The following is a 25,577-nucleotide window of genomic DNA, read 5'->3' as shown; positions in this document are numbered from 1 at the left end:
CAGTGAAATATCTGTTTCTGTCCTTTACTCATTTTATAATTAGATTGTTCATTATTGTTGAGCTCTGAGAGTTGTTTTTTTTTTTTTTTTGGTAGTACAGATTGAACTCAGTGGTAGCTTTACCCCTGAGCTACATCCCCAGCCCATATATATATATATATATTTAATTTTGAGACAAGATCTCAAAAGGTTGCTGAGGGCCTCGCTAAGTTGCTAAGGCTGGCTTTGAACTTGCGATCCTCCTGCCTCAGCCTCCGGAGCTGCTGGGATTACAGGCGTGTGCCACACACTCCTGGCATCTTTTCACTTTTCTAACAGGGTCTTTGGCAGAACAAAGTTTTAAATTTTTATGTGGTCTCATTTTAGTTTTAAAAAGATGATGACCTTCTGGCCTGCCCTGTCATCCACACAGAGTCAGGCGTGCACATATTCTGTCCATCTATCCATCCATTCCTCCACCTATCCATGTATTTATTTAGTCAATGTTTATTGAATATCTATTATGTTCCAGGTTTAGTATCAGGTGCTAGTGACCTGAAAATGAATCAAATACAGTTGTCTTCCAGTGTTCAGAGTCTAGCAGGGACAGGGACACATAAGCACGTCCTAGGAGCCCAGGATCGAGTACCTGCTCTGTCCAGGAAAGGCGAGGAGGGTTGCTCCTTGCTTGACAATTATGAATCAGTTGAAATAGTGGCATTATTTCAAGGAGATGCGGGACAGAGTGTATTCTAAGGTATGTAGTATTTGTTGTGTGTGTGTGTGTGTGTGTGTGTGTGTGTGTGTGTGTGTTTTCTATAAAAATATTTCCACCCCTTCTTTTCATCATAATTGTGACTGGTTCATTTTCTAGAAGATTCTTTCCCCATATCTCCAAACAGCGGATACCAAAACTGAGATCCCGTGAGACGAATGGAGAAGTCACCCCCAAAATGATCATTTCTCAAAAATACAATGACACCTGCTAGTTCAACAGGTGGACTTTGCTGTGAAAGGCATCAAGGAAGGTGTAGATAGGTCTTGTTGCGTAACAGTCCTTGGTCCCGATATAGCCACGTTCATCTGAGAAGCTTAAAGGACTTGCCTCACATGACACGTTGCCTCGTTTTTGCACTGACTCTTTGAGGAAGGCAAGATGAGGTTTATTATGCGGTGGCCTATATTCCAAGCAGAGTATGATGCTCTCTACCCAGGCAACTAGAAAAGTCCATCCAGGGACACATTTGGGAGGAGCCTAAATGAGAAAAGAGGACTGAACCTTTGGTTGAGGCTACAGTTCTCTCCAAAGAATTTTTTAAAGTGTAAAGCCTGATAGCCTCTGCTTCTTCCTGCCCCATCCCATTCTGTGCACAAACCCAGTGAACTAATATCCGAAAGGCAACATCTCCTCTTGATGTCACAGTTTCCAAAATAAAGTCCATACACTCCACTCTCTGTGATCAGCCTCAACTTATCTTTGCAACCTATCTTTTCTAACCTCTCACACTTTCCTAAACATCCAGTTTAAACACTACAGTCAGAAAAGAAAAATAAAGAAAAATAAACACTGTGGTCAGTCAGGTGCAGTGGCATGCACCTGTAGTCCCAGCTACTAGGGTGGCAGGGCCTGAGGCGGGAGGGTTGCTTGAACACAGTTCAGAGGAAATCTAGGAAACAAGTGAGTCTACCTCCTAATGAAATAAAGCCAGGCAGGGTGGCACATCCTGTGATCTCGTGACTCAGGAGGCTGAGCAGGAGGATTGCAAGTTCAAAGCCAGCCTCAGCAACTTAGAGAGGCCCTAAGCAACTTAGCAAGACCCTGTCTCTAAATAAAAAATTAAAAAGGGCTGGGGATGTAACTTAGTGGTGGAGTACCCCCGGGTCCAACCCTCAGTACCTCACACACATATACACAAATAATAAAAATAATACTTTGATTTGATATACCCCCCCATCATGGTGTTCTTCCATCTAAAATAATTTCCTATCACCCCCATATGAAACTTAGGAGGTAGCTCTCATTACCTTTATTTTATAAATGAGAAAACTGAGGCAATGAATGGTGAAATAACTTGTTCCAGATTGCAAGTGAATTATGGTTGCTTTATCTAAAATATAGGCAGAACAGCTTTACGTCCACGGTGTCAAGATTTAGATGTCTCTTAGATGTTGAGGTACAAATCATGCCTAGTATACTCATTGTTTTTCTGTTGTAGAAAAGACCCAAGCCTAGGAAATTCATAAAAAATAGAAGTCTATTCAACTCATGGTTCTGGAGGCTGGGAATTCCAAGAGCACGTGTTGGCCTTGGCTCAGCATCTGGTGAGGGCCTTCATGCTGCATCATAACATGGCGGAAGCATTACATGGTAAGGGCCTTCTCTCTCTCTTTTTCTCTCTCTCTTTTTTTTTTTTTTTTTGGTGGTGCTGGGGATTGAACTCAGGACCTTGTGCATGCAAGGCAAGCACTCTACCAACTGAGCTATATCCCCGGCTCTCTATTCTTATAAAGCTACTAATACAATCATGAGGGCCCCATCCTCATTATTCCTCAAAGGCCCCACCTCTAAATACCATTAACGTATGAATCTGGGAATTTACTTTGCAACACATGAAGTTTTGGGAGACATATCTGGACCACAGCACTCACATACAATCAAAATCAGGAAGAGGAACATATATGTCTTGCAGTCAGAGTTTGGTGTATGCAGATTCATTAATATTTCTCCTTAAAAAAATATTTCTCCTTATATTCGAGGTGGAGTTGTGTGAAAGGTAACATGGTAGGTTCAAAACATTCCAAAGAGGAAAGAGTGGGTGGCAGTGGGTGAGCTGCAGCATTTTTCCTTTCATAGAACAATTCTTGTAGAAAAAATAGCATTGCTGCCTTTTCCTATTTTCAGCAAAAGTAACACTTAACTAATCTAATTATTATTCAAGTGAAGGTGTATAGCCACAAATCTTTATTTATTCTGCAAATTCTGCAAAACAACAAATTTACATGAAGCAGAGGATGCAAATGGGTGATCTGATGGCACAACTGAACTCACATACAACATTTAAAAACTTTTTTCAACTTAATTTTTTGTTTGTTTGTTTTTGGATACTGGGGATTGAACCCAGGGGCACTTTACCACTAATCCACATTCCCAGTGTCTTTTTTATTTTGAGATAGGGTCTTGCTAAATTGCTGAGGACATTGCTAGATTGCTGAGGCTGGCCTCAGACTTATGATCCTCCTGCCTCAGCCTCCTTAGTCACTGGGATTACAGGTGTGCTCAATTTAATTTGGAATCCACATGAAAGGATATTTATAACAGTTCTATAAGGCAAGAAAAATAAAGGAAAAACAAACACTCACATACCCATCCCCTCAGCTTGAAAACCAGAATAGCACCAGTAGCCCTGAAGCCTTCAAGACAAACACAGAAATACTGAAATGATGTGGATTAGCTGCTGACAGTTAAAATTTGGGACATTTGGGTGGGAGTATAGCTCAGTGGTAGACCTCCTGCCTAGCTTGTGTGAGGCCCCTCTTTTTCTGGGACCAGGGATTGAACTGAGGGGCACTTAACAACTGATCCATGTCCCCAGTGCCCCCCTTTTATTTTATTTTGAGACAGGATCTTGCTGAGTTGCTTAGGGCATATTAAAATGCTGAGGCTGGCTTTGACCTTGAGATCCTCCAGCAAAGCATGTTTCCTTCCAGGGTTGGCTCCTGCCCCCCCCCCCCACACACACACTGTTCAGGCTCTCTATTTCTCTAGCTGTCCTGCTTTGGGGTATCCTCTTTCCCCATGGAGCAGGTCTTTAAGAGTCCAGGCTCCATGGAGATGCGGAGGAGAAGAAACTGCCTCTGTCCTAGATGGACGTGTGGCCTCAGAGGAAGCTGATCCGCACCTGAATGATTACATACACAAGGCAGGCACAGGGGAACGGAAAGAGGCTGGTTTTTGGTTCATGATATTAAATGGCTACCAGAGAGGGAGAATTTGTGGAAGAATGTTGGGGCTCTACCTAAGCACACAGTTTTACTTTTTTGGGGGGGGTGGGGGACCAGGGATTGAACTCAGGGGCACTCAACCACTGAGCCACATCCCCAGCTCTGTTTTGTACATTTTATATTTTTTATTTAGATACAGGGTCTCACTGAGTAGCTTAGCACCTCACCATTGATGAGGTTGGCTTTGAACATGCAATCCTCCTGCCTCAGCCTCTCAGGTTGCTGGGATTACAGGCATGAGCTGCTGTACCCCGTTATGAATTTCTCTCTCTCTCTTTCTCTCTCTCTCTCTCTCTTAAAATTTATTTCTTACATACATGACAATAGTGGAATGCATTACATACTTAATTATCCATTCACAGCACAATTTTTCGTAACTCTGCATGTAAAGTATGTTCACGCCAAATTATACCATTATACATAAACTCTCTTTTTTTTGCATTACAATTCTTTTTAAATTTTTTTTAATATTTATTTTTTAGTTGTAGTTGGATACAACACCTTTATTTCACTTGTTTATTTTTGTACGTGATGCTGAGGATTGAACCCAGGGTCTCGCACATGAGAGGCGAGCACTCTGTCACTGAGCCACAACCCCAGTCCCAACATTACAGTTCTTAATACACCTTTATACCACAATTTATCATTTCTCTTTTTGTATATAAGGTATGTTGACACCAAATTCACATCTTCATACATGTATTTTGTATAATGATAACCATCTCCTTCCACTATCCTTGTTATTCCCCTTCTCCCTTCCTTTCCCTCCCACCCCTATTCCCTATCTAGAGGTAATCTTTCTCCCTTGCTCTCCCTCCTTACCCCACTTTGAGTCACCCCCCCCTTATATCAGAGAAAACATTAGGCATTTGTCTTTTGTGATTGGCTAACTTCACTTAGCATAATCTTTTCTAATGCCATCCATTTACCTGCAAATGCCATGATCTTATTTTTTTAGTGCTGAGTAAAATTCCATTGTGTATGATTTCTTTTACTAAGCGCAGATACGTAATTCCAAAACAGATCTGTGAGGTGGTGGCCAGGCTTCAAGTTCTAGTACCTGCTAAAAATGTCTCTATTACCTAAGGGGCAGCATGGATTCCTGGGAGCTGTGCCTCCAAGACTCCCTTGCTGGCTGTTTCTCTCCAGTTCAAAGCCTCTGCCCAGGGTGTCCCTATTATTCCTCCCACTTACCTAGTCACTTTGCATAAATGCACTGGCCTTTTCTCTTTGAAAATATTTTTAGCTTTTAGTGGTAGAGAAGATGTCCTTCAATATAATTTTGTGTTGGTCTTGCTACTTTTGTGGAAAGAGAACAAGATTCCAGGTCAGATCTTGCTGTGTCAGGAGTTGCCTAAAACATCTACGTATCTAGCCGTCCTCACCCTTGGAGAAGAAGGGTGTAATGGCAGCATATTAGAGTGCAAGATTTCTTTTTCTCCTTTAGAGCTTCATTAGCCTCTACAGTAATAACGGTCTTCTAATTATTGCAAATTTTCAAGCACTGGAAGTTAATCTGCTTTATCTGAAGCCACAGGATTAAAAAAAAAAAATCCCAAAGCCTATTACACTTTAAAACATAAAAGAAGACTCGGTAGGGAACTGCTTTTACCTCCACACCTATAATTATCTTTCTGATTACAGGGTCCTTTTGCCTTATTTGAACTTTATTCCCAGTTCATGCTAAAGGAAGTGTGGGTCAGATGGACCCAAAAGGCCCTTCTTTCAGACCTCCAGAAAAATGACTAGCAATCATGAAGTTCATTAAAGACTCTGCGGAGATGTCTATCTCTGGGAATCTGTGCCCCCCTTTTTTAAATATTTTTTTAGTAGTCAGTGGTCCTTTATTTTACTTATTTATATGTGGTGCTGAGAATCGAACCCAGTGCCTCACACATGCTGGGCAAGCACTCTACCACTGAGCCACAACCCCAGCCCCCTGTTAGAATCCATTTTATCACTCTATTTTCTGGCTGCAGAAGAGTCTATTTCTGTGCTAGGTTTTAGGTTACTTGGGCACATTATTTATGGGCATCATTGATAATGTGATCTCAGTCTCAGAGAGTGGTGATAAAGTTTGCTTAAGGCTATCTGTAGAAGCAAAATAATGTTTGTATGTCCCTCACCATGTTCTACATTATGACTTGACCAGGGCAGGCATTTGCACCATTCATTCAGCATCTGTTGGGCATCTGTGCGCTCAACCCTGCACAGGGAGATGTGACAAGTTTCCTCTTCTATGTGGGCTTAAACACAATGGCAGTGCCATACGTGTTACAGTGGAGGTTTGAACAGTGAGGGATGTGGGAGTCCAGTCCCCAGGGCAACCCATTCTGCTGGGAAAGTTGAGACAGTGGGCGATAGAAATGTACACAGAGCTACCCTGGACCACACTCTTACTCTCTGCAAACCATTATAATGCATGAGGCCTTGCATTCCAAACACGGTTTTGGGGCAGAAACTACTTTTATTCCAATTCCATAAATAAGGAATCTGACGCACTGAGATGTCAAGTGAGTTGTCCCCAGTCAGTTGCTTATAAGCAGTAAAGCTGGGAGCTTATTGTGAGTTCCAGGAATTGCAGGCTCTTGTCCACTGGGCTGCCTCCAGGGATGGGCGATGGGGGTGTGTTGCACATAGTATATTTGCTTCCATATGGGCATTTAGCTTAAGATGACTTAGAAGATAGCAAAGTGAGCATGCAAACAAAAATATGTCCCTGGTAATTTCTAACCCTTTTAAAGTCACTTCCAATAAAATTTGCCAATGACTGCCATGTGGAGAAGATATGCAAATGACTGCTTAATGGAAAAGTCATTTGGAGCTTGGTGAAAGTTGACTCATTTAGCTGCCTCAAGTATGCACATGGCTCTTTTTAGGAATGAAAATGTTTGAAGACAAAGCTTTGTATGTTTCTCCACTTCCTCTTCATTTGATATTTCAATCATAACATATTGATTAACAAAATGCCCTCGTGGTTTGAACTGCATATGTGTATGAGCTGGGGGTTAATTGAAAATAGGAAACTGCTGTATATTTTAATTTTTAAAGATACTCCCATGGCAGTTAAGTACTCTGCATGCCAGTTCTACTCAAAAGTAAAACAGCCCAGAACCAGGGGAGCTGGCACATCTCATGGTTGCTACATGCAATTTGAAGAGCTATCAAAAACTCAGCTTTTGCATCTTGGACTCATATATACTCTGGTCTGTGGGAAAAGGAAACTGAAGCCAAACCAAGAACACATTTCACCAATGCTCTGTGAAAATTTGTGAATCTCATGGCAGGGATTCGGATGATCATGAAGACTAGTGGTTTTCAAAAGGGTATGGTGGAATCCTGCATGTTTTTAGTGATCACAATGACTGGCCAGGGTTACTGGCATTTAATCTGCAGAAATCAGGCATGCTAGATGTTTTTCCGGGCCTTATCAGTTCCATACAACAAAGAATTGATCCACTGGGAGCTCCGGAAGGTGAAAAAGTAGTTCATCATCATCCAAGCTAGGACACTGTTTCACATATAAATACAAAGTATTTTTGCCCATTTCCTGTGGCCACTGAATTGTTCACGAATGCAACTATTGTATCCACTGAAGGAAAATGGTACTGCTTTGTTTCAAATGTTAGCTAATAAGAGTTCACCATTTTGGAAAATGAAGCTATCAGAGGCGGCAGCTGCTTCTGGTACTTGAGCTGTGAAAACAACAGCATTTGGGGGCTTCACTGGCAGGTATCTATCATTAATGTAGTTGCGCGCGAGCATTTATATGTTAAAACTTACATTGTTTTATTATAATCGTTGTTTTTATGTTAGAACTAGATCATTTCTTTAAAAGTAGGTATAGTTCAGTGTAGGTTATATTACCTACAATTTGTTATTTCAGTATGGCTAAAGGGAGTATTAAAAAATAGTTCACAGAGGAGTTGAGTCCTTTACAGGGTTATGCAGTTTAACCGACTCCTTTTAAAGATGAGAACATTGAGATCCAAAGCCCTTAAACTTGTCCCGAGATAGTGTTGTATTATCCCCTTATCTCATTAGAATTTCAGTTTCAATTTTTAAAAAACTGTAAAAAGAAGTTATGTGTATGGTAAGTTATGTGCTGAGGACGAGCAATTTGAATTTTGGGGAGTAGAAGCCTTTGTGGGGGATGGCAGAAAACCCTGCGTATTATTGTCAGGCTGAGGGTCAGAAGAGGGTGGGAACAGTTTATAAGAACCCAGTATGTGTGATCATTTGCTTAAAGTCGGGGAGACACCAGTGAAAACATTTTATTTTTTTCCCTATTTAAAGGTCTATGGAACCGAAGCTGAGACTAGGAGTGGCCTGCCGAGGAGGGGGCGACAATAAGCGGTTCCTCCGAAGGCAGAAACGCGTTTCCTTCAACGCTGCGTTCGCTGCAGTGGCCAGGGGTCACCCCGAGCCCGGGTTGGTTGCGTCCGGAACACCCCCTCCCCACTACATCGGGCCCTAGGGCAGTTCACACCCCACCCCCATCCCTGCCAAGTCCCTGAAGGGCCGGTGGCTATTGGCCCGGGGAGAGCCAGGGAAGGAGACTAGAGGCCTAAATTTAGTGGCCCGCATTCCGGCAGAAGGTCGGGGTCCCGAGAGGGCTCCCGGCCAAGATCAGCACATAATGGTCTCATTGTTCTCTCATTGCTGGGGGCGCGGGGTGGGGGGGGGCTTTGCGTTTGGGGGCGGCGTCCTTGCTACCTAGGCAACCACGCTGTGAAGCGTCCGGCCACCCGCGGAGCCACCAGTTTCCCCCTCATTTCTACCCCAACCCCACCCCGGTCACCATACCGGCCCGAGACTCTCCCTTTCCCCCCTTCCCCCTCCCCCCTCCACTTCCCCCCCTTCCCACCTCCTCCCTTCCCCCTCTCTGAGCACTCTATTCAAGTCACCGTTTCCTGCTACACAAAATGGCCACCGCGCTCAACACCTGCAGTCACGTGACCCGCCGCCCTCTCCGTTTCGGGCCTCTTTCTGTCTAACTCCGGTTTTGGAAAGGCTGCACTCGGAAGATCAAGTGCTGACTAAACCAGAAAAATCCCACGACATCTTCGCGCCCGGGGACTGAGAGAGAAGGGAGAGCTCTGAAACAGAAGAACGAACACTGGGTGCATAGGGGAGGAAAAGGGAGTGAAGAGGCCTGAGTTAAATTTTAAGGCCTTGTTGCCGAAGGAAAAAAAAAGACAAAAAAAAAAAAAAAGAGACACCAAGTTCTCGCGAGATCTCGAGAACTCTTAAGGTTTTTAGCGGAGAGCAGGGCCAGTGAAGCTCAAGCAAAACAGAACAGCATTTGATGTGCCTGGCTCCAAGGCTGTACGACTAAGGGGCGACGGGACTACATACGAAATCCCGCGAGGTTAAGAAACAAGAGCGCGCAGTAGCCAGGCAGAAGTTGAAGCGGCAGCGGGAGTGCGGATGTGAGAGGGAGGGCACACGTCTTACGTGCTGACGTAGCAGTCTTTCGAGTGGGTATATTAGAACGGTGGCCGCGCCGTGCGCTCCAGAGCCGCAGTTCTCCCGTGAGAGGGCCTTCGCGGTGAACCAAGCACACTCGCTCAGCAGCAGAAGACTCCGAGTTCTCGGTACTCTTCAGGGATGAGTCATGTGGCGGTGGAAAATGCGCTCGGGCTGGACCAGCAGGTGAGCTTCAAGGAGCGGACCAAGGTGGCCGCTGCATGAATCTGTCCCCTGACCTAACCTGGTTTATGGCGCAGCGCTAAGTGGCACTCTTAGTTTATATTTCCTGGGTTCCTCGGGATAGATACTTTCAGTGCCCGGGGCTTTAGAGGGACGGGGAGGCGGCGGGAGTGCCAGTGGTTGCTGTCGTTTTGGCCTGGGACCGGCCCCGGCTTGGCCCGTGGTATTGTCCCCCGGCCGAGTACAATGGCGGCTTTTGTGTGTGCGTGCGCAGGCGGGCGGGGGGGGGGAGGGGTGCGCGCTCTCGCAGGGACGCGCACGCGCGAACCCCGGCTGATTAGTGATCCGTTTTGGGGGGGGGGGTTGTTGCGCAGCGCGACAGCGCGCGAATGAGGACCCTTTTGGCCTCGAGGGCTTCGGTCTTCACCGCTCTCGCGGCTCAGATTGCTATCTGGGAGACCCGGCGTTGTCCGGTGTTCGTGTTCGTGTGCGTGTGAGCGGTTGAGAAACGCTGCCCTGGAATGTGGGAGGGGGCGACGCGGGGGGGGGTGGCCTTCGCTCTGGTAATGGCGGCGGCCTCCTTTGTGTGGTGCTGGGTGGCTGGGCGGCGCTGTGGCCCACTGCTGGGAGAGGCCGGGCTAGCGGCCCCACGACTGGCGGGGGCCTGGAAAGGAGGATGGAACGGGCATCTAGTTCCTCCCGGGTTTCCTTCCGCAGCCTCTTTTCGCTACAGCCCAGTTTCCGCAGGGTCGTCGCAGACCCAGCGTCGCGGCCGGGGAGGCCGCGTTTCCGGAGTGGAAAGTTTTGTGACGCAGAAAATTCAGGGAGGAGGGGGGAAGGGGAGGGAGTAATGGGCCACTGCGTAAGAAGTGGCGCCAGGCTCTGGAGATACTGTTGAACGCGGCGGGAAGACATCAGGGAGGTTAAGGACCTGGCGCATCTCTTAACTCCATTTTGCTTGAGATGGTCAGTGTGGCTATTTCGCCTAGGGCTGCCCTTTGTTTTTCTTGGGGTGGTGGTACCGCGGGTTATTTTTTAGTGTCTTCATGTTCGTGACGTTTGATCCAGGGACTCACCAGAGGAAAAACACCCGGGATATGACTTAGGGGGAGATAAACAGTTTTGTTTGACTTGTTGCTATATGTGGAGTAAAATTTTGGGAATGGGTCTGAAGGCTCTTTTGTCTTAATCGGAATCCCTTCTAAGGGTTTCCTGGCAGAGAGGAAGAGGTGTGATCTGGAAGAAGGGTTTAACGAGCTCTTCTTTAGGGAATATTCACACCCCCTCCACACCTCCCGTTAATGAAACGGTTATATTAAATTCTCCACATTATTACTATTTCGTATGTTGAATGGAGCATAGACAAAAATATCCTGTATCAAGGGCAATCAAGGCTAATCCCAATTTTAACATACTCCATAGGTGGTATGGATTTTAAGATTGTAGGCAGAAATGAACCTTATATTTGTTATAATTAATTTTATTAATATTGTTATTAATTTAACTTAAAAAATTATGCCTTCACAGTCACTAAAGCTTAGATAGGAATTTATCGAAAGCAAATTCACTATTGAGAAAATTGCCACAATGTAGTCCTATCAATTTATAGAAGCTTTTATGCTTGCTTCTAGTTCATATTGCAACAGTATAAAATTAAAAACAAAATTTATACTGTAACAAGTACAAAAAGAAAGTCTGTATTCCTGTTGTGCTTTAAAGTATCACTTTATTAACTAACTGCAGAGAGCGCTTGGCAGCGTATTTTGCCAATGGTAATTCTGGAAATGAGCTCCCTAAAGTCCTCATCTTTATAATTTATTTGAGATAGCATTTGCTGCCAGTTTTCAGTGACTCCATTGATACTTGCAGTTTGGCAGTATCATTGAGCTTTAAACAACAGGATTTATAACTGGTATATGACATCTCTTGTAGACGCATGGCAACAGTACTGGATGACTAGGTCTTCTGTGGCTTTTCTGAAAAAAGTAATCTGTTTTGCATTTGTAGTTTTTTCCTCCCTTGCTGCTTGTCGGTAGTTATTGGTTAGCTATTATAAAACGTCATGAACATAGCACTACATAACTTTTTTTGTATAATGTTGAGGCTTTGAACCATTAGTGTGAAGGGATGAGTAGAAGTTTAGATTCAAAGGTGGTAGAATGTTCTTTCTAGGAGCAGAGTATTTTACCCTAATTTAAAATACTAGTGTTTTATTTGGGGATAAAGGAACGAAAGAATAGTTAAATCAGAATTTGTCCTAACATTAAATTCAGACCCAGTTGGTACTGGATTGCACCAGCATCTTCCTGTGCTGCCTTATGTAGTATCTATGTAGTGGTATTATTTTGCGTTTTCTCAGAGCCTTATGACTTTGAAGCGATCTTGGTCTCATTCTCACTAAGAACATTCTCATCTGCTCTGTGAACTATCTGGGATAGCTATTTGAATGCAGGACTAGTTATCTTAGTGTGTTTTAGCACTGGGGCTGCTAACTATCTAACTCTCTTCTAGTTTGCTGGCCTAGACCTGAACTCTTCAGATAATCAGACTGGAGGAAGTACAGCCAGCAGTAAGTAATACATTTTATGGACTTATTGAGTATTAGAGCTTAATATCTCAATATTTCCATGAATGTACTTAAAATTTAAGAATTTGTTCTTCAACTTTATGCATAGAATTATGTAGATTTGGTGTTATGTAGTACTTAGTGATCAATCTGAAGCATTATGACCTTTCTGGTAATAAAAGGGTTGGTTCTTTTGAATAACAGCAGTTAATCATTAAGAAGAACCTTATAGAATACATAAATTATTCCTAGATTTTGATTATGTCTTATGAATTGTGAGCCCAGTTATTTTGAAGGTGGTAGGGATGTGTTCATTCCTGTTGGAATGAATTGATCAGAATTAAACTCAGTTAAGGAAACATGCATTTTCATCAGCTACTGATGATCCTTTCTCTTGAAGAACATGGGACTTACTAATAGAACAGATTATATTGAATTTGGGGGTGATGGCTAGGATTTTTAAAAAAAATTTTTTTAGTTGTAGATGGACACAATACCTTTATTTTATTTTTTTAAATGTGGTGCTGAGGATCAAACTCATTGCCTCATACATACAAGAGCAGCACTCTACCACTGAGCCACAAACCCAGCCCGATGGCTAGGATTTTTAAATGTGATTTTTTAAAATTTAATTTTTTAAACAGACAAAAATAGGGTACAACGTGATATTTCCATAAGTATACATTGTGAACTCTGGCAAAAGATTTTATTTTCTTTTATACAAAGGGGTTATTTGGGGATTGTCAGAGGTTAGTATTAATGTAATTTGCCATGCTGGGCATCTTAGGACTTGCTCTTCCTAATAGAGAGCTTTTTAAAGAAGTGAAAAAGACAAATTGTAGGTGTACTAGTAATAAAGCAAGTTGTGGGCCTGGATTGTAACTCAGTGGTAGAGTGTTCGACAAACGTTTGTGATGCTCTGGATTCCATCCCCAGCACTGAAAAAATAAAAAGAACAATAAGAAACAAAACAAGTTGACTTACCTTTACTTGGATATACATAATTTGCTTTTGCTTTTAATCCATAATCTGGGCTGTTTTCCTCCCTGCATATAGAATAACAATTGACTTAAAACTCAGCAAGCCCTAAATTAAAACTTCCAATTTCTTGCTATCTTTCCTTTGCAACTTTTTCATGTATATTTAATGTATGTATTGGAACTTAATGGTACAGAAACAAAAGCTTCTTAGAGGCTAATCATATGATTTATTACGTAGTAGTAGTCTTTTATAACAAATTAGGTTATTTAACTACTAGTAGCTAGTTAAATGCATTTGATTTGTGGGTTTCATCTATTAGGTTTCGAGTCAAAGTTCTAGTTAGGTGTGGTGGTACGTGCCTATAATCCCAGAGGCTCAGGAGGCCAAGGCAAGAGGATCCCAGTTTCAAGGCCAGCCTCAGCAACTTAGTGAGACACTGTCTCAAAATAAATAAAAAAATTAGTAAGAGGCTGGGGGTGTGGCTCAGTGGTTAAGTGCCTCTGAGTTCAATCCCTGCTCCTCCCCCAAATCTTATGAAGCTATAACCCATTTAAAATAAGATTTATGTTTTTCCCTCTCGGTTTCCAGGCAAGTAGGCGGACTAGGAATCTAGAGATTTTTAGCAGGGGGAACAGTTTTATTAGAAATTTTGGTAAAAGCTCTAATGTAAAAGTTTTTGGCATTAATTTTATATTGTTTCTTTTAGAAGGGCGCTATATTCCTCCTCATTTAAGGAACAGAGAAGCTGCTAAAGGTAAGTCCTTAACACCAACATTGTAGAGATAATTCTTCATTTAGAAATTAGTCAAAGCTAGGGAAAATGAGGCAACTTTGAAGTCTGTAAACATTGTGTTTCTAACAGGACTTCTTCAGATATTAGGATTTAGGAGAAAAAAATCTTATCTAGCTGGCTGTCACGTCACATGGTAGGCTGAGCCGGGAGGATCACAAGTTTGATGCCAGCCAGGGCAACTTAGTGTGACCCTGTTTAAAATTTAAAAAAATAAAATAAAGGCTGGGGATATAGCTCGGAGGTAGAATGCTTGTTTGCCATACACAAGCTCCTGGGTTCTATCCCCAGAACCCACTCCACAAGAATGGAGAGAGAAGAAAAACTGCATCTAATATCAAACAGTGGAGAATTTTCCTATGTTAGACTTTCTAAGGCTAAGAGTATGGTTTTTGTGCAATATTCTTGTGCACAATTTGTAGTAATTCGCAGTATAGTTTTCATTAGAAAAAGGTGAGCAGATAGTCTACTATGTAAACCAAACTGCACAGTATAACAACCTAGTTGTCTTGAAGATGACCCTGTTGTAGACTAGTTAATAGTGTTGGTCACACTTCAGTGAATTGGGAATAATTTTCTGGTTTCATCTACTTAACTGCCTCATTTGAAAGGTTTTGTGCAAAGTGTAATATAACATCTAATGTCTTTTCCCATTACCTGTGTGATGTGGTGATAGATAATTAATAGATGTTTCATATTGTGGGTGCCATGTGTTGCATACAATGGACAATAATGAAATTCAGAGGAAAATGATCAAGAGGGAAGGGAGATAATGAGATAAAGAAGGCAGGTAACTGGGATGGACCTTAATGTATATTTATTGCTTTTCCCCCTTTGTTGCAGTGATAGGAAATCAGAAACAATATCAGAGATTTTAGAATGAGAAATTGAATTCAGATCTTGATTGTTAGCAAAAGTACCTGGCTGGCTAATGGTAGAGGTGGGAGGCAGAAGGAAAAAGTAACTTAACTCATCAGTTGTCTCTGTTTAAAAGGGTATCATTGAAGATAGTTAAATCCTCTGTCTTTGAACCTTCTACCTGTCATTGGTAGGGCTAATTTATACCTTTGTGAGACCCTCTTACTTGAATTTTTATATCTGTCCACACTGAGAATGAATAGGGAAGAGTTCTCCTTTTCCAAATATTTCTGATTCACATCAAGTTTATGATAGGTGAACCATTAAAATGGTATCATGACACTAGTATGTTCAATGTGTATACAAAGCACTGATCTTCTTACTATTGAAATTGAAAGATAATATTAAACCAAATAATCTGTCATGCTAAGAATGTTTTACATGAATACATTTTACATGAAACATTGAAACAATGGCAGCTATTTCATCAAACTCATTCAAACATATGAAGTAATAGAAATTAAAACGTGATGGTTATGTATTTGGCAAAACTATAACCATTGTATTATAGGTAAAGCTGTTGGCCTTTTAGAGGTGGTATTCATTCAGAACATTCTTAGATTGTCAGATTAATCACTTGATTTAGTGTGTAATATTTTCTAGTGGAAAGAATTGGATTTTTTAATATTTAAAATCTCCAAAAACAGTTGTAATTCTTGATTCTCTTCTAATGACATGATAGGAATATATCCACAGAAAAAAGGTCAGTGGGGGGCTTCAAATGAAGAAAGACTACTGGGTTTGGTGGTACATGCCTGCAATCCCAGCTACTTAGGCTGAGGCAGGAGGAACACAAGTTTGAGGCCAGCCTTGTCAACTTAACATAACTTTATCCTGTCTCAAAAGGGCTAGGGATGTAGCTCTGTGGTAGAGTGCCTCTGGGATTGAGTACCCCACCACCAACAACAAAAAAACAAAACAGAAAGATTGACAATACTTTAATATGATTCTTCTAATACAGTGTTTGTACCTTTTTAATTTTATTTTATTTATTTAAGGATTCTACGACAAAGACAGTTCAGGGTGGAGTTCCAGTAAGGATAAGGATGCGTACAGCAGTTTTGGATCTCGAAGTGATTCTAGAGGGAAGTCTAGTTTCTTCAGTGATCGTGGCAGTGGATCAAGGGGAAGGTAAGTGGTTGGGTTTTTTTCTTTTTTTCTTTTTTTTTTTTTTGTCACCTTATGTGCATATGCAATAGCAATTTAGGGATTGATCTTTAATTTGGTAATTCCTCATCCCGACTGCCTATTTGGATGTTAAGCATTATCTGTTTAATCATTGTATTTCTTAGCTATAAAAGGTCTTTAATAAATGAACTTGTTACATAGAACTTAAATGGAAATATGAATATGCTTGCTCTTTGGCATCATAAAGTCAGTTATTTTTTGTTTCTCTAGTTTTACATATTCTAATATAATGGCCTAACCTAATTTGGTTTGAGATTTTTGTGGACTCTATATGACAATTTTTAAACACCTTATATTTTTGATTATGCAAGTGTGGTGAACTGACCCCATGCGCCTAATAGCTGTGGTTAGTCCTGTGTCCTGATTTTTCGCAAACAGGCCTAAATCCCTAAAAACATCTTAATTCAGGTAAGGATATTTTTCTACCTTTTATCCAAAATTTGTCACACAGGTGAATTGTCCTTTAAATGATATCCTATTATAACCTGGACAATTGATATTTAGTGTGCTATTTTCTTTTTTCCTACCACTAAGTATATTTGGATCCAAGAGCAGTTTAAATGAAGATGTGAGCTATGTGCCAATTTTAAACATATAAAACTTGATTTTTTAATGTTGGAATGTATGAGGCATCATTATAATCTGTATGACTTTACAAGAATAGTGATTTTAGGAAATATATAAATGATACATATACAATTTGGCAATTAGTAAGCCTTGTCAAATAAGAAGCAGCAAGAATTAGACTGTTGACATCCTTGTAGTTGGCCATAATGAATAATATTCACCTATCTCTAGATAATAGCATTCAGGAGTAGTGGTGGAGATCTGATAATAGCTAAATGATGTGATTCTGATTAATTGCTTGTGCTATTTAGGTTTGATGATCGTGGACGGAGTGACTATGATGGCATTGGCAGCCGTGGAGACAGAAGTGGCTTTGGCAAATTTGAACGTGGTGGCAATAGTCGCTGGTGTGACAAATCAGATGAAGATGACTGGTCAAAGCCGCTCCCACCAAGTGAACGCTTGGAACAGTAAGTTTTAAAATTGTCTGCTAATTATGATGAAGCTTATTAGCTAGTGTAGTAGGTAAACTTACCAGTCTCTTTGATTTTTAGGGAGCTCTTTTCTGGAGGTAACACTGGGATTAACTTTGAGAAATATGATGACATTCCAGTTGAGGCAACAGGCAACAACTGTCCTCCACATATTGAAAGTGTAAGTATTTTTGTTTGACCTTTTAAGACAGAGGGGGTTGTAACTTTCCACGGCACATCAGAATGAGATGGGCTTCTCATATGTAGATCAGATACCTCATTGGTTTGTGAAAAGGGAGCAGATGATCTAAGTCGATGGTGATTTCCATTATTATATAAAACAGAATGTCTCTAGATAATGTGTTTTTAGCTATTTAACTCTATTCCATTTCCTAACAGTTCAGTGATGTGGAGATGGGAGAAATTATCATGGGAAATATTGAGCTTACTCGTTATACTCGCCCAACTCCAGTGCAAAAGCATGCTATTCCTATTATCAAAGAGAAAAGAGACTTGATGGCTTGTGCCCAAACAGGTAAGGCCACTTGATAAGAGTGAAACATTTGCCAGGCTTTTTCTGTAAAGAGCCAAATAGTAATTTGTGTGGGTTTTTGTTTTTTTGTTTGGTACCCCAGGGCCTTACTTAGGCTAGGCAAGTTCTCTTCCAATGAGCTTAAATCTACATCCTCAGCCCTTTTTATTTTTATTTTTTTTGTGGTCTGGGGACTGAACCCAGGGCCTTCTGCATGGGAGGCAAGTACTCTACCCAACTGAGCTATATCCCCAGCCCCCTTTTGATTTTGAAACAGGGTCTTGCTCAGTTGGCCAGGCAGGCCTGGAACTCTTGAGCCTTCTGCCTCAGCCCTCTGAGTAGCTGGGATTACAGGTGTATACCACTGTGCCTGGCTTATATTTGTGGGTTTTCTTTTGTGGGTCATGTGGTCATTGATGCAGCTACCCAGCTCTACTGTTTTATGAAAGAAGCCATTAGATGACTTTTATTTATAAAAGTGAATAGGCTTGACCTGAATTTTGGTGACTTTAATGGATATGCTTTTTCTTAATAGGGTCTGGAAAAACTGCAGCGTTTCTTTTGCCCATCTTGAGTCAGATCTATTCAGATGGTCCAGGAGAGGCTTTACGGGCCATGAAGGTAAATCTTTTTTTTCATTGGTATAAGATACTTGGTACCCAGGGCCTTGGCAGTACTGGGGCAAGTACCTTACCCTCAGACAGGTATTACTGTATAAAATGGAAAATTGTTGTAGAATTTTGTAGCTATTGCAAGAGCTTTCTCGATGATGCTAAGATTCTATCTAGTCTACTAAGGAATGTTTTCCAAGTTTCAAAGGAAAATTATGTTGTGATGAACTTTTTAAGTGTTAAGTTCAACTTATAGATTAACTGTTTTTATTTCTTAGGAGAATGGAAGGTATGGGCGCCGCAAACAATACCCAATCTCCTTGGTATTGGCACCAACAAGAGAGCTGGCAGTACAGATTTATGAGGAAGCCCGAAAAGTATGTGCTTCAATGATTGCTTTTTCACTGATTCTAACAAAACATTTATGATCATGTGAAAAAATCTTGACCTTGAAATAAAATTTTTTTGCTTACAGTTCTCATACCGATCAAGGGTTCGACCTTGTGTGGTTTATGGTGGTGCTGATATTGGTCAGCAGATTCGAGACTTAGAGCGTGGGTGCCACTTGTTAGTAGCTACTCCAGGACGTCTTGTGGACATGATGGAAAGAGGAAAGATTGGATTAGACTTCTGCAAGTATGTTAATTTTTAATAATGACAATTACTTTTTTAAAAATTTTTTTTAGAGAGGTAAAGAGGATTTTTTTTTAATATTTATATTTTAGTTATCAGCAGGCACAACATCTTTGTATGTGGTGCTGAGGATCGAACCCGGGCTGCACGCATTCCGCTTGAGCCACATTCCCAGCCCCATGACAATTACTTTTGTGATACTGTCTAATTTAAATCTATTTTTTTGGTGCTGGCAATTGAACCCAGGGCCCAGCACATGCCAGACAAGTGCCCTGCCACTGAGCTACAGCCCTAGCCCTCTGAATTTAAAGATTAAGAAGTGATTTATTGTAGTTCTTTTTTAAGAAAAAGTTTGTGCATCATAATTTTAATGTTGAAAAATTAGTCACCATTTTAGTAGAGGCTTAGGATGACCAGACCAACAGATATCCAAGTAGGAAAAACTAATTTGGCACTGATCTCGGATGACATTATACCTAATGGGAAGAATCTTGTGCCACATTATGCAGTATAAGGAATTTAACTACCTTAATGTATAATTGTAATTATCGTATAGCTGTACTAAAACTGTCTTTTGATTTCTTGATAAATTGTAAACTAAATTTTCTTTTGTGACAGATACTTGGTGTTAGATGAAGCTGACCGGATGTTGGATATGGGGTTTGAACCTCAAATCCGTAGAATAGTTGAACAAGATACTATGCCTCCAAAAGGTGTCCGCCACACTATGATGTTTAGTGCTACTTTTCCTAAGGAAATACAGGTACCATATGATGTTGCAAATATTATTTATTTAGAAATTTATCTTGGTAGATACTTAAAAAAATGTTTTTTGTTTTATTTTTCAGATGCTAGCTCGTGATTTCTTGGATGAGTATATCTTTTTGGCTGTAGGAAGAGTTGGCTCTACTTCTGAGAATATCACACAGAAAGTAGTCTGGGTGGAAGAACCAGACAAACGGTCATTTCTGCTTGACCTCTTAAATGCAACAGGTAAAATTATAATGAGAATCCATTTGGATTGTCTTTATTACCTTTCCTTTTGATTTATTCTATATTAAAACAGTCCATTTCAGTTGCCTCTTTGCGTGTTTACTAAGTATAAAGAATTAAGCTGTTTTTAGTGACATAAACCTTGTAATTTTTCAAATTCAGGCAAGGATTCACTGACCTTAGTGTTTGTGGAGACTAAAAAAGGTGCAGATTCTCTGGAGGATTTCTTATATCATGAAGGATATGCTTGCACCAGTATCCATGGAGACCGTTCTCAAAGAGATAGGGAAGAGGCTCTTCATCAGTTCCGTTCAGGAAAAAGCCCAATTCTAGTGGCTACGGCAGTATGTATAATACTATCGTTTTCATTCAAGCTCAGCATGTTTAATGCTTTCTTTTAAATGGGCCATATATAACAGAAGTTATTTTTTAGGTAGCAGCAAGAGGATTAGATATTTCAAATGTGAAACATGTTATCAATTTTGATTTACCAAGTGATATTGAGGAATATGTGCATCGCATAGGCCGTACAGGACGTGTAGGAAACCTTGGTAAGTGGTTCCTGAATGGTCTGATTGTTTGGACTGGGGATGTAGCTCAGTAGTAAAGTACTCCTGAGTTCATCCTCAGTACCCAAAAGAAAAAAAAGGAAAAAACCCTTGGGCCACTTTGTGGAAGACCTTTGTTTATGTACTTTTTTGGGATCTATTCTAGGCCTTGCCACCTCATTCTTTAATGAGAGAAACATAAATATTACTAAGGATTTGTTGGATCTTCTTGTTGAAGCTAAACAAGAAGTGCCGTCTTGGTTAGAAAACATGGCTTTTGAACACCACTACAAGGGTAGCAGTCGTGGACGTTCTAAGAGGTAAGGTATCGGTGGTACATAATGAGGGGGGAAAAGTGTTTGCACTTCCCAGTGCCATTTGCTCTGGGTAGGTAATGTCCAGAGTTAACTTTTTGGTATTTAATTTTAAAAGCTCAATTTTCTTAGGCTGCCTCAATTGCATAGGTAAGACTATTAGGTGTCAGTCCTTCACTGTGAAGGACTTCACAGCCACGTTGGGTGGTGAAGTGTGGCTGCCTGGGGAATTGTTTGAAAGGAAAACTCAGAAACTGTTGGAAAGTTGGAGCAGGAGTTGAGTTACTTAGAAATTTTGTTTTCATGTGAAGCAACAATTTTTTTTCCCTTTGTAGCAGTAGATTCAGTGGAGGGTTTGGTGCCAGAGACTACCGTCAAAGCAGCGGTGCCAGCAGTTCCAGCTTCAGCAGCAGCCGTGCAAGTAGCAGTCGCAGCGGCGGAGGCGGCCATGGTAGCAGCAGAGGATTTGGTGGAGGTAGTGTTCATTTTTAACCTGTCCTTTTTCAAAGCATCATTAAGCCCCTCGGGGGAAGTTCAACACTGTAGATTGCTTTTTGTAACTTGACTTGAGAATAGTTAAAGATTGGAAGGATTGTATTTAATGATGGATGACTTAATTAATTTTTCTCTCTTTTAAATCTCTCATTAGGTGGCTATGGAGGCTTTTACAACAGTGATGGATATGGAGGAAATTATAACTCCCAGGGGGTTGACTGGTGGGGTAACTGAGCCTACTTTGCAGTAGGTCACCCTGCCAAACAAGCTAATATGGAAACCACATGTAACTTAGCCAGACTATACCTTGTGTAGCTTCAAGAACTCGCAGTACATTACCAGCTGTGATTCTCCACTGAAATTTTTTTTTTAAGGGAGCTCAAGGTCACAAGAAGAAATGAAAGGAACAATCAGCAGCCCTGTTCGGAAGGTGGTTTGAAGACTTCATTGCTGTAGTTTGGATTAACTCCCCTCCCGCCTATCCCCATCCCAAACTGCATTTATAATTTTGTGACTGAGGATCATTTGTTTGTTAATGTACTGTGCCTTTAACTTTAGACAACTTTTTATTTTGATGTCCTGTTGGCTCAGTAATGCTCAAGATATCAATTGTTTTGACAAAATAAATTTACTGAACTTGGGCTAAAATCAAACCTTGGCACACAGGTGTGATACAACTTAACAGGAATCATCGATTCATCCATAAATATTATAAGGAAAAAACTTAAGCGGTAGCCTGCATTAGGGCTTTTTGATACTTGCAGATTGGGGGAAAACAAACAACAAACGTCTTGAAGCATATCAATGGAATTAGTTTCTAATGTGGCAAACTGTATTAAGTTAAAGTTCTGATTTGCTCACTCTATCCTGGATAGGTATTTAGAACCTGATAGTCTTTAAACAAGCCATTCCAGTCATGATGAGGTGATGTATGAATACATGCATACATTCAAAAGCACTGTTTTCAAAGTTAATGCAAGTAAATACAGCAATTCCTCTTTCAATGTTTAGGCAGATCATTAATTATGAGCTAGCCAAATGTGGGCATACCATTACAGGGAAAGTTTAAAGGTCTGATAACTTGAAATAGGTTTTTAGGAGAATTCATCTACTTAGACTTTTTAAATGCCTGCCATAAATGAAATTGAAATGGTAGAATGGCTGACCACAGCAATGACCAGCCCTCATTAGGGCCCTGGATGATTTTTGGTCTAATAACGCATGCTAGTGTTGATGTTTTTTGGTCAAGAGGGTATGAACAGGAAGAATTATGCAGCAGGCTTTATTTTAAATGCCGATTCACATTACTCTGTTCAAGCTGCGTTGAGATGTTAAACTGGCTTACTATAGACTTTGTAAAAATGGCTCCAGAAGAGTAACAAACTGAAATCTTTGAGATCACACAGGTTGGAAATATGTACATAACTGCACAAGGTGTCGATCCTGCTCTACAGTGCAGTTTAGTCAGTTTTAGTTGCATAGGTTTCCATTGTATTTATAGTCTGTTTATGCTAAATCTGGCCAAAGATGAGCATTGTCCACCACTAAAATGCCTCTGCCACTTTGAATTCTGGGCTAATTTTTGTGGCCAGAATGCGGTGATCAAAACGCTCAATCTTTTTACAGTGGCATAGGAAGACGGCAAAAATTTCCTAAAGTGCAATAGATTTTCAAGTGTATTGTGCCTTGTTCTAAAACTTTTATTAAGTAGGTGCACTTGACAGTATTGAGGTCATTTGTTATGGTGCTATTTCAATTAGTCTAGGTTTAGGCCCTTGTACATTTTGCCCATAACTTTTTACAAAGTACTTCTTTTATTGCACATTCAGAGAATTTTATATATATGTCTTGTGTGCGTGTCCTTAAAACTTCCAATCTTATTTTGTCTCTTGGAGATTGTTGAACGCAGCTTGTCTAGGAAGGGGATGGGACTAGATTCTAAAATTTATTTGGGACCATGGGAGTGATAGCTGGGAAGAAAACTATTTGCACACGACAGATTTCTAGATACTTTTTGCTGCTAGTTTTATGTAATATTTATTGAACATTTTGACAAATATTTATTTTTGTAAGCCTAAAAGTGATTCTTTGAAAGTTTAAAGAAACTTGACCAAAAGACAGTACAAAAACACTGGCACTTGAATGTTGAATGTCACCGTATGCGTGAAATTATATATTTCGGGGTAGTGTGAGCTTTTAATGTTAAGTCATATTAAACTCTTAAGTCAAATTAAGCAGACCCGGCATTGGCAGTGTAGCCATAACTTTCTGATGTTAGTAAAAACAAAATTGGCGACTTGAAATTAAATCATGCCAAGGTTTTGATACACTTGTCTTAAGATATTAATGAAACACTTCAAAACACTGATATGAAGTGTCCAGATTCTCAGATGTTTGTTGTGTGAGTTTTGTTTAGTTGTGTGTATTTTTTTTTTTCAGTGAATGTCTGGCACATTGCAATCCTCAAACATGTGGTTATCTTTGTTGTATTGGCATAATCAGTGACTTGTACATTCAGCGATAGCATTTGAGCAAGTTTTATCAGCAAGCAATATTTTCAGTTAATAAAAAGTTTTGAAAATCATGTAAGAATGGATTTAAACTTGCTGAATGTAAAGATTGAACCTCAAGTCACTGTAGCTTTAGTAATTGCTTATTGTATTAGTTTAGATGCTAGCACTGCATGTGCTGTGCATATTCTGATTTTATTAAAATAAAAAATTGAACTGCACAGTCTCCTTTGTTGTTGTCAATTGTGGTTTATTTTTAGAGGTGAAAATAAAGTTGTGCTTTTGCCTGAAGAGTTGGAAAATGTGTTTTTGATTGTCCATTACTGTATTTTAGAGATGTCTCATAATTACTCCCATAAATCATATAAGATGAAGATCATTTTCCAAATACAATGAATAGATGGAAATCTAATTGTATTGCAAACTAGTTTATACTTGAAGCAACAATATGGGTGAGAGCCTGTTCTTTGAAGGGTGGTTGTACTAGTGTATAAGAATGGATTGGGTTATCTATTTAGGGCTCAAGGATATGGGGGGGGATCTGTGATAGGAGACCTACATTGTCACACAACTGCTGCAGACATTACTATAGGTTAATGAGATGGTGTGAGCCGTAACTGTAGATTTTGAACTACAGGAAACTGCTGAGTGGTGTGTTGAAGACAACACTTGGTTCTGGGTAGTTGGCCATTTTCACAGTTGTGATCTCAAAAGAGCAGGCCTAAGTTTATTTTGTGGAACCCAGGGATTCTACCACTGAGCTACATCCCTACCCCTTTTTGAGACAGGGTCTCCCCACATGGCCCAGGCCTACTTTTAAAATAAAAAGAGATTTTTTTTTTTTAAAGGTAGGAGAGAGAATTTTAATTATTTTTTTATTTTATTGGTGGACACAACATTTTTGTGGTGCTGAGGATCGAACCCGGGCCGCACGCATGCCAGGCGACACGCTACCGCTTGAGCCACATCCCCAGCCCCCCAGGCTGGTCTTGAACTTGTTTGGGCTTAAATTTTTCAGGCAGAATTTGGGTGCATGATAGGCCATTTTGTTTTTGTAAAGTAGTCAAAATAATGTGAAAAGATTAAGAATTGTTTAAATGAGAAGCCTGTGGCAGAAGGGGACTGGAGTTCTAAAGAGCCGGTTCATGTAAATATGAGTTCTTTATCTGCTATGGGGAACTACTTAAATGTCCAGTTATTTGAGATTTCTAGTGTAGCAGGGTTAGAATTATGGAAGTTGAAGTTCCTTAGATTTTACACGCTACATTTCCATTTTGGTTTTAACTATAGGTACATACTATTATCTGCTGCAGTTAATGTTTCCTGGGTTCTTTTTCATCTGGGTTGAATTTCAACTCTGGATTTTTTTTTCTTAAATGGCTTATATAGGAACTGGGTTCTTACATGTTTGAAAATGTCTAATGTCTTTATGCTTAAACAGTATACACTTAATGTGTTTTCCTCTGCTTTAAGCGACCTGCTTAAATGGGCACAGGTTCGTTCTTTGAAGTTGAATGACTAACACATTGGTGGTTGCCAATGGTCTCGCCCCCACTTTCCTCAGGAATAATGCAGAGGTTTCATTCACTGCAGACAGCGCTTTGAAGTTTTTTTAAAGGATATTTTGGGCTTTTTTTTTTTTTTTTTTTTCTGTTCCTATTCCATTCTGTTTTCATTGAACACAATTCTGGGTCTGGTCAAACTTGCTTTGCTTCATATCTTGCCCTCCTTTCAGTTTATGATCTATTTCTCAGCATGTTTAGTGTCTATTGTGGAAGGGTATTCTGTGGCTTGGGAAGATGTTTATTTTGGGAGAAAATGTAAA

At 40.4% G+C, this 25,577-nt stretch overlaps 1 protein-coding gene and 1 long non-coding RNA gene across 4 annotated transcripts in view; one reads left to right on the top strand and one right to left on the bottom strand.

The window, feature by feature from the left end:
- Positions 1-9,570, bottom strand: part of LOC144371773 (uncharacterized) — a 45,013-nt gene extending 35,443 nt beyond the window's left edge. The window contains exon 1 of the long non-coding RNA XR_013431876.1: positions 9,439-9,570. This is a non-coding gene — a long non-coding RNA (uncharacterized LOC144371773). The remainder of the gene's footprint in view (positions 1-9,438) is intronic.
- On the top strand, positions 9,496-23,978 carry Ddx3x (DEAD-box helicase 3 X-linked). Of its 3 annotated transcripts, none has more exons than XM_078034951.1 (17): positions 9,496-9,636; positions 12,145-12,202; positions 13,890-13,934; positions 15,887-16,019; positions 16,955-17,113; positions 17,198-17,297; positions 17,516-17,651; positions 18,184-18,269; positions 18,538-18,636; positions 18,735-18,895; positions 19,511-19,655; positions 19,741-19,885; positions 20,048-20,229; positions 20,319-20,436; positions 20,600-20,753; positions 21,083-21,222; positions 21,397-23,978. In XM_078034951.1, exons 1-17 carry the CDS (start codon positions 9,592-9,594, stop codon positions 21,474-21,476), a joined length of 1,986 nt encoding a protein of 661 aa, XP_077891077.1. In that variant the 5' UTR covers positions 9,496-9,591; the 3' UTR covers positions 21,477-23,978. The 3 variants fall into 3 exon arrangements, with proteins under 3 accessions (XP_077891077.1, XP_077891076.1, XP_077891075.1); XM_078034950.1 differs by having other exon boundaries at positions 13,887-13,934; positions 21,086-21,222; XM_078034949.1 differs by having other exon boundaries at positions 13,887-13,934.
- The last annotated feature ends 1,599 nt before the right edge of the window (positions 23,979-25,577 follow it).

Source organism: Ictidomys tridecemlineatus, chromosome X (assembly GCF_052094955.1).
Source record: "Ictidomys tridecemlineatus isolate mIctTri1 chromosome X, mIctTri1.hap1, whole genome shotgun sequence".
In the NCBI taxonomy this organism is placed as follows: domain Eukaryota; kingdom Metazoa; phylum Chordata; class Mammalia; order Rodentia; family Sciuridae; genus Ictidomys; species Ictidomys tridecemlineatus.
This window is presented reverse-complemented; position numbering and strand designations above follow the sequence as displayed.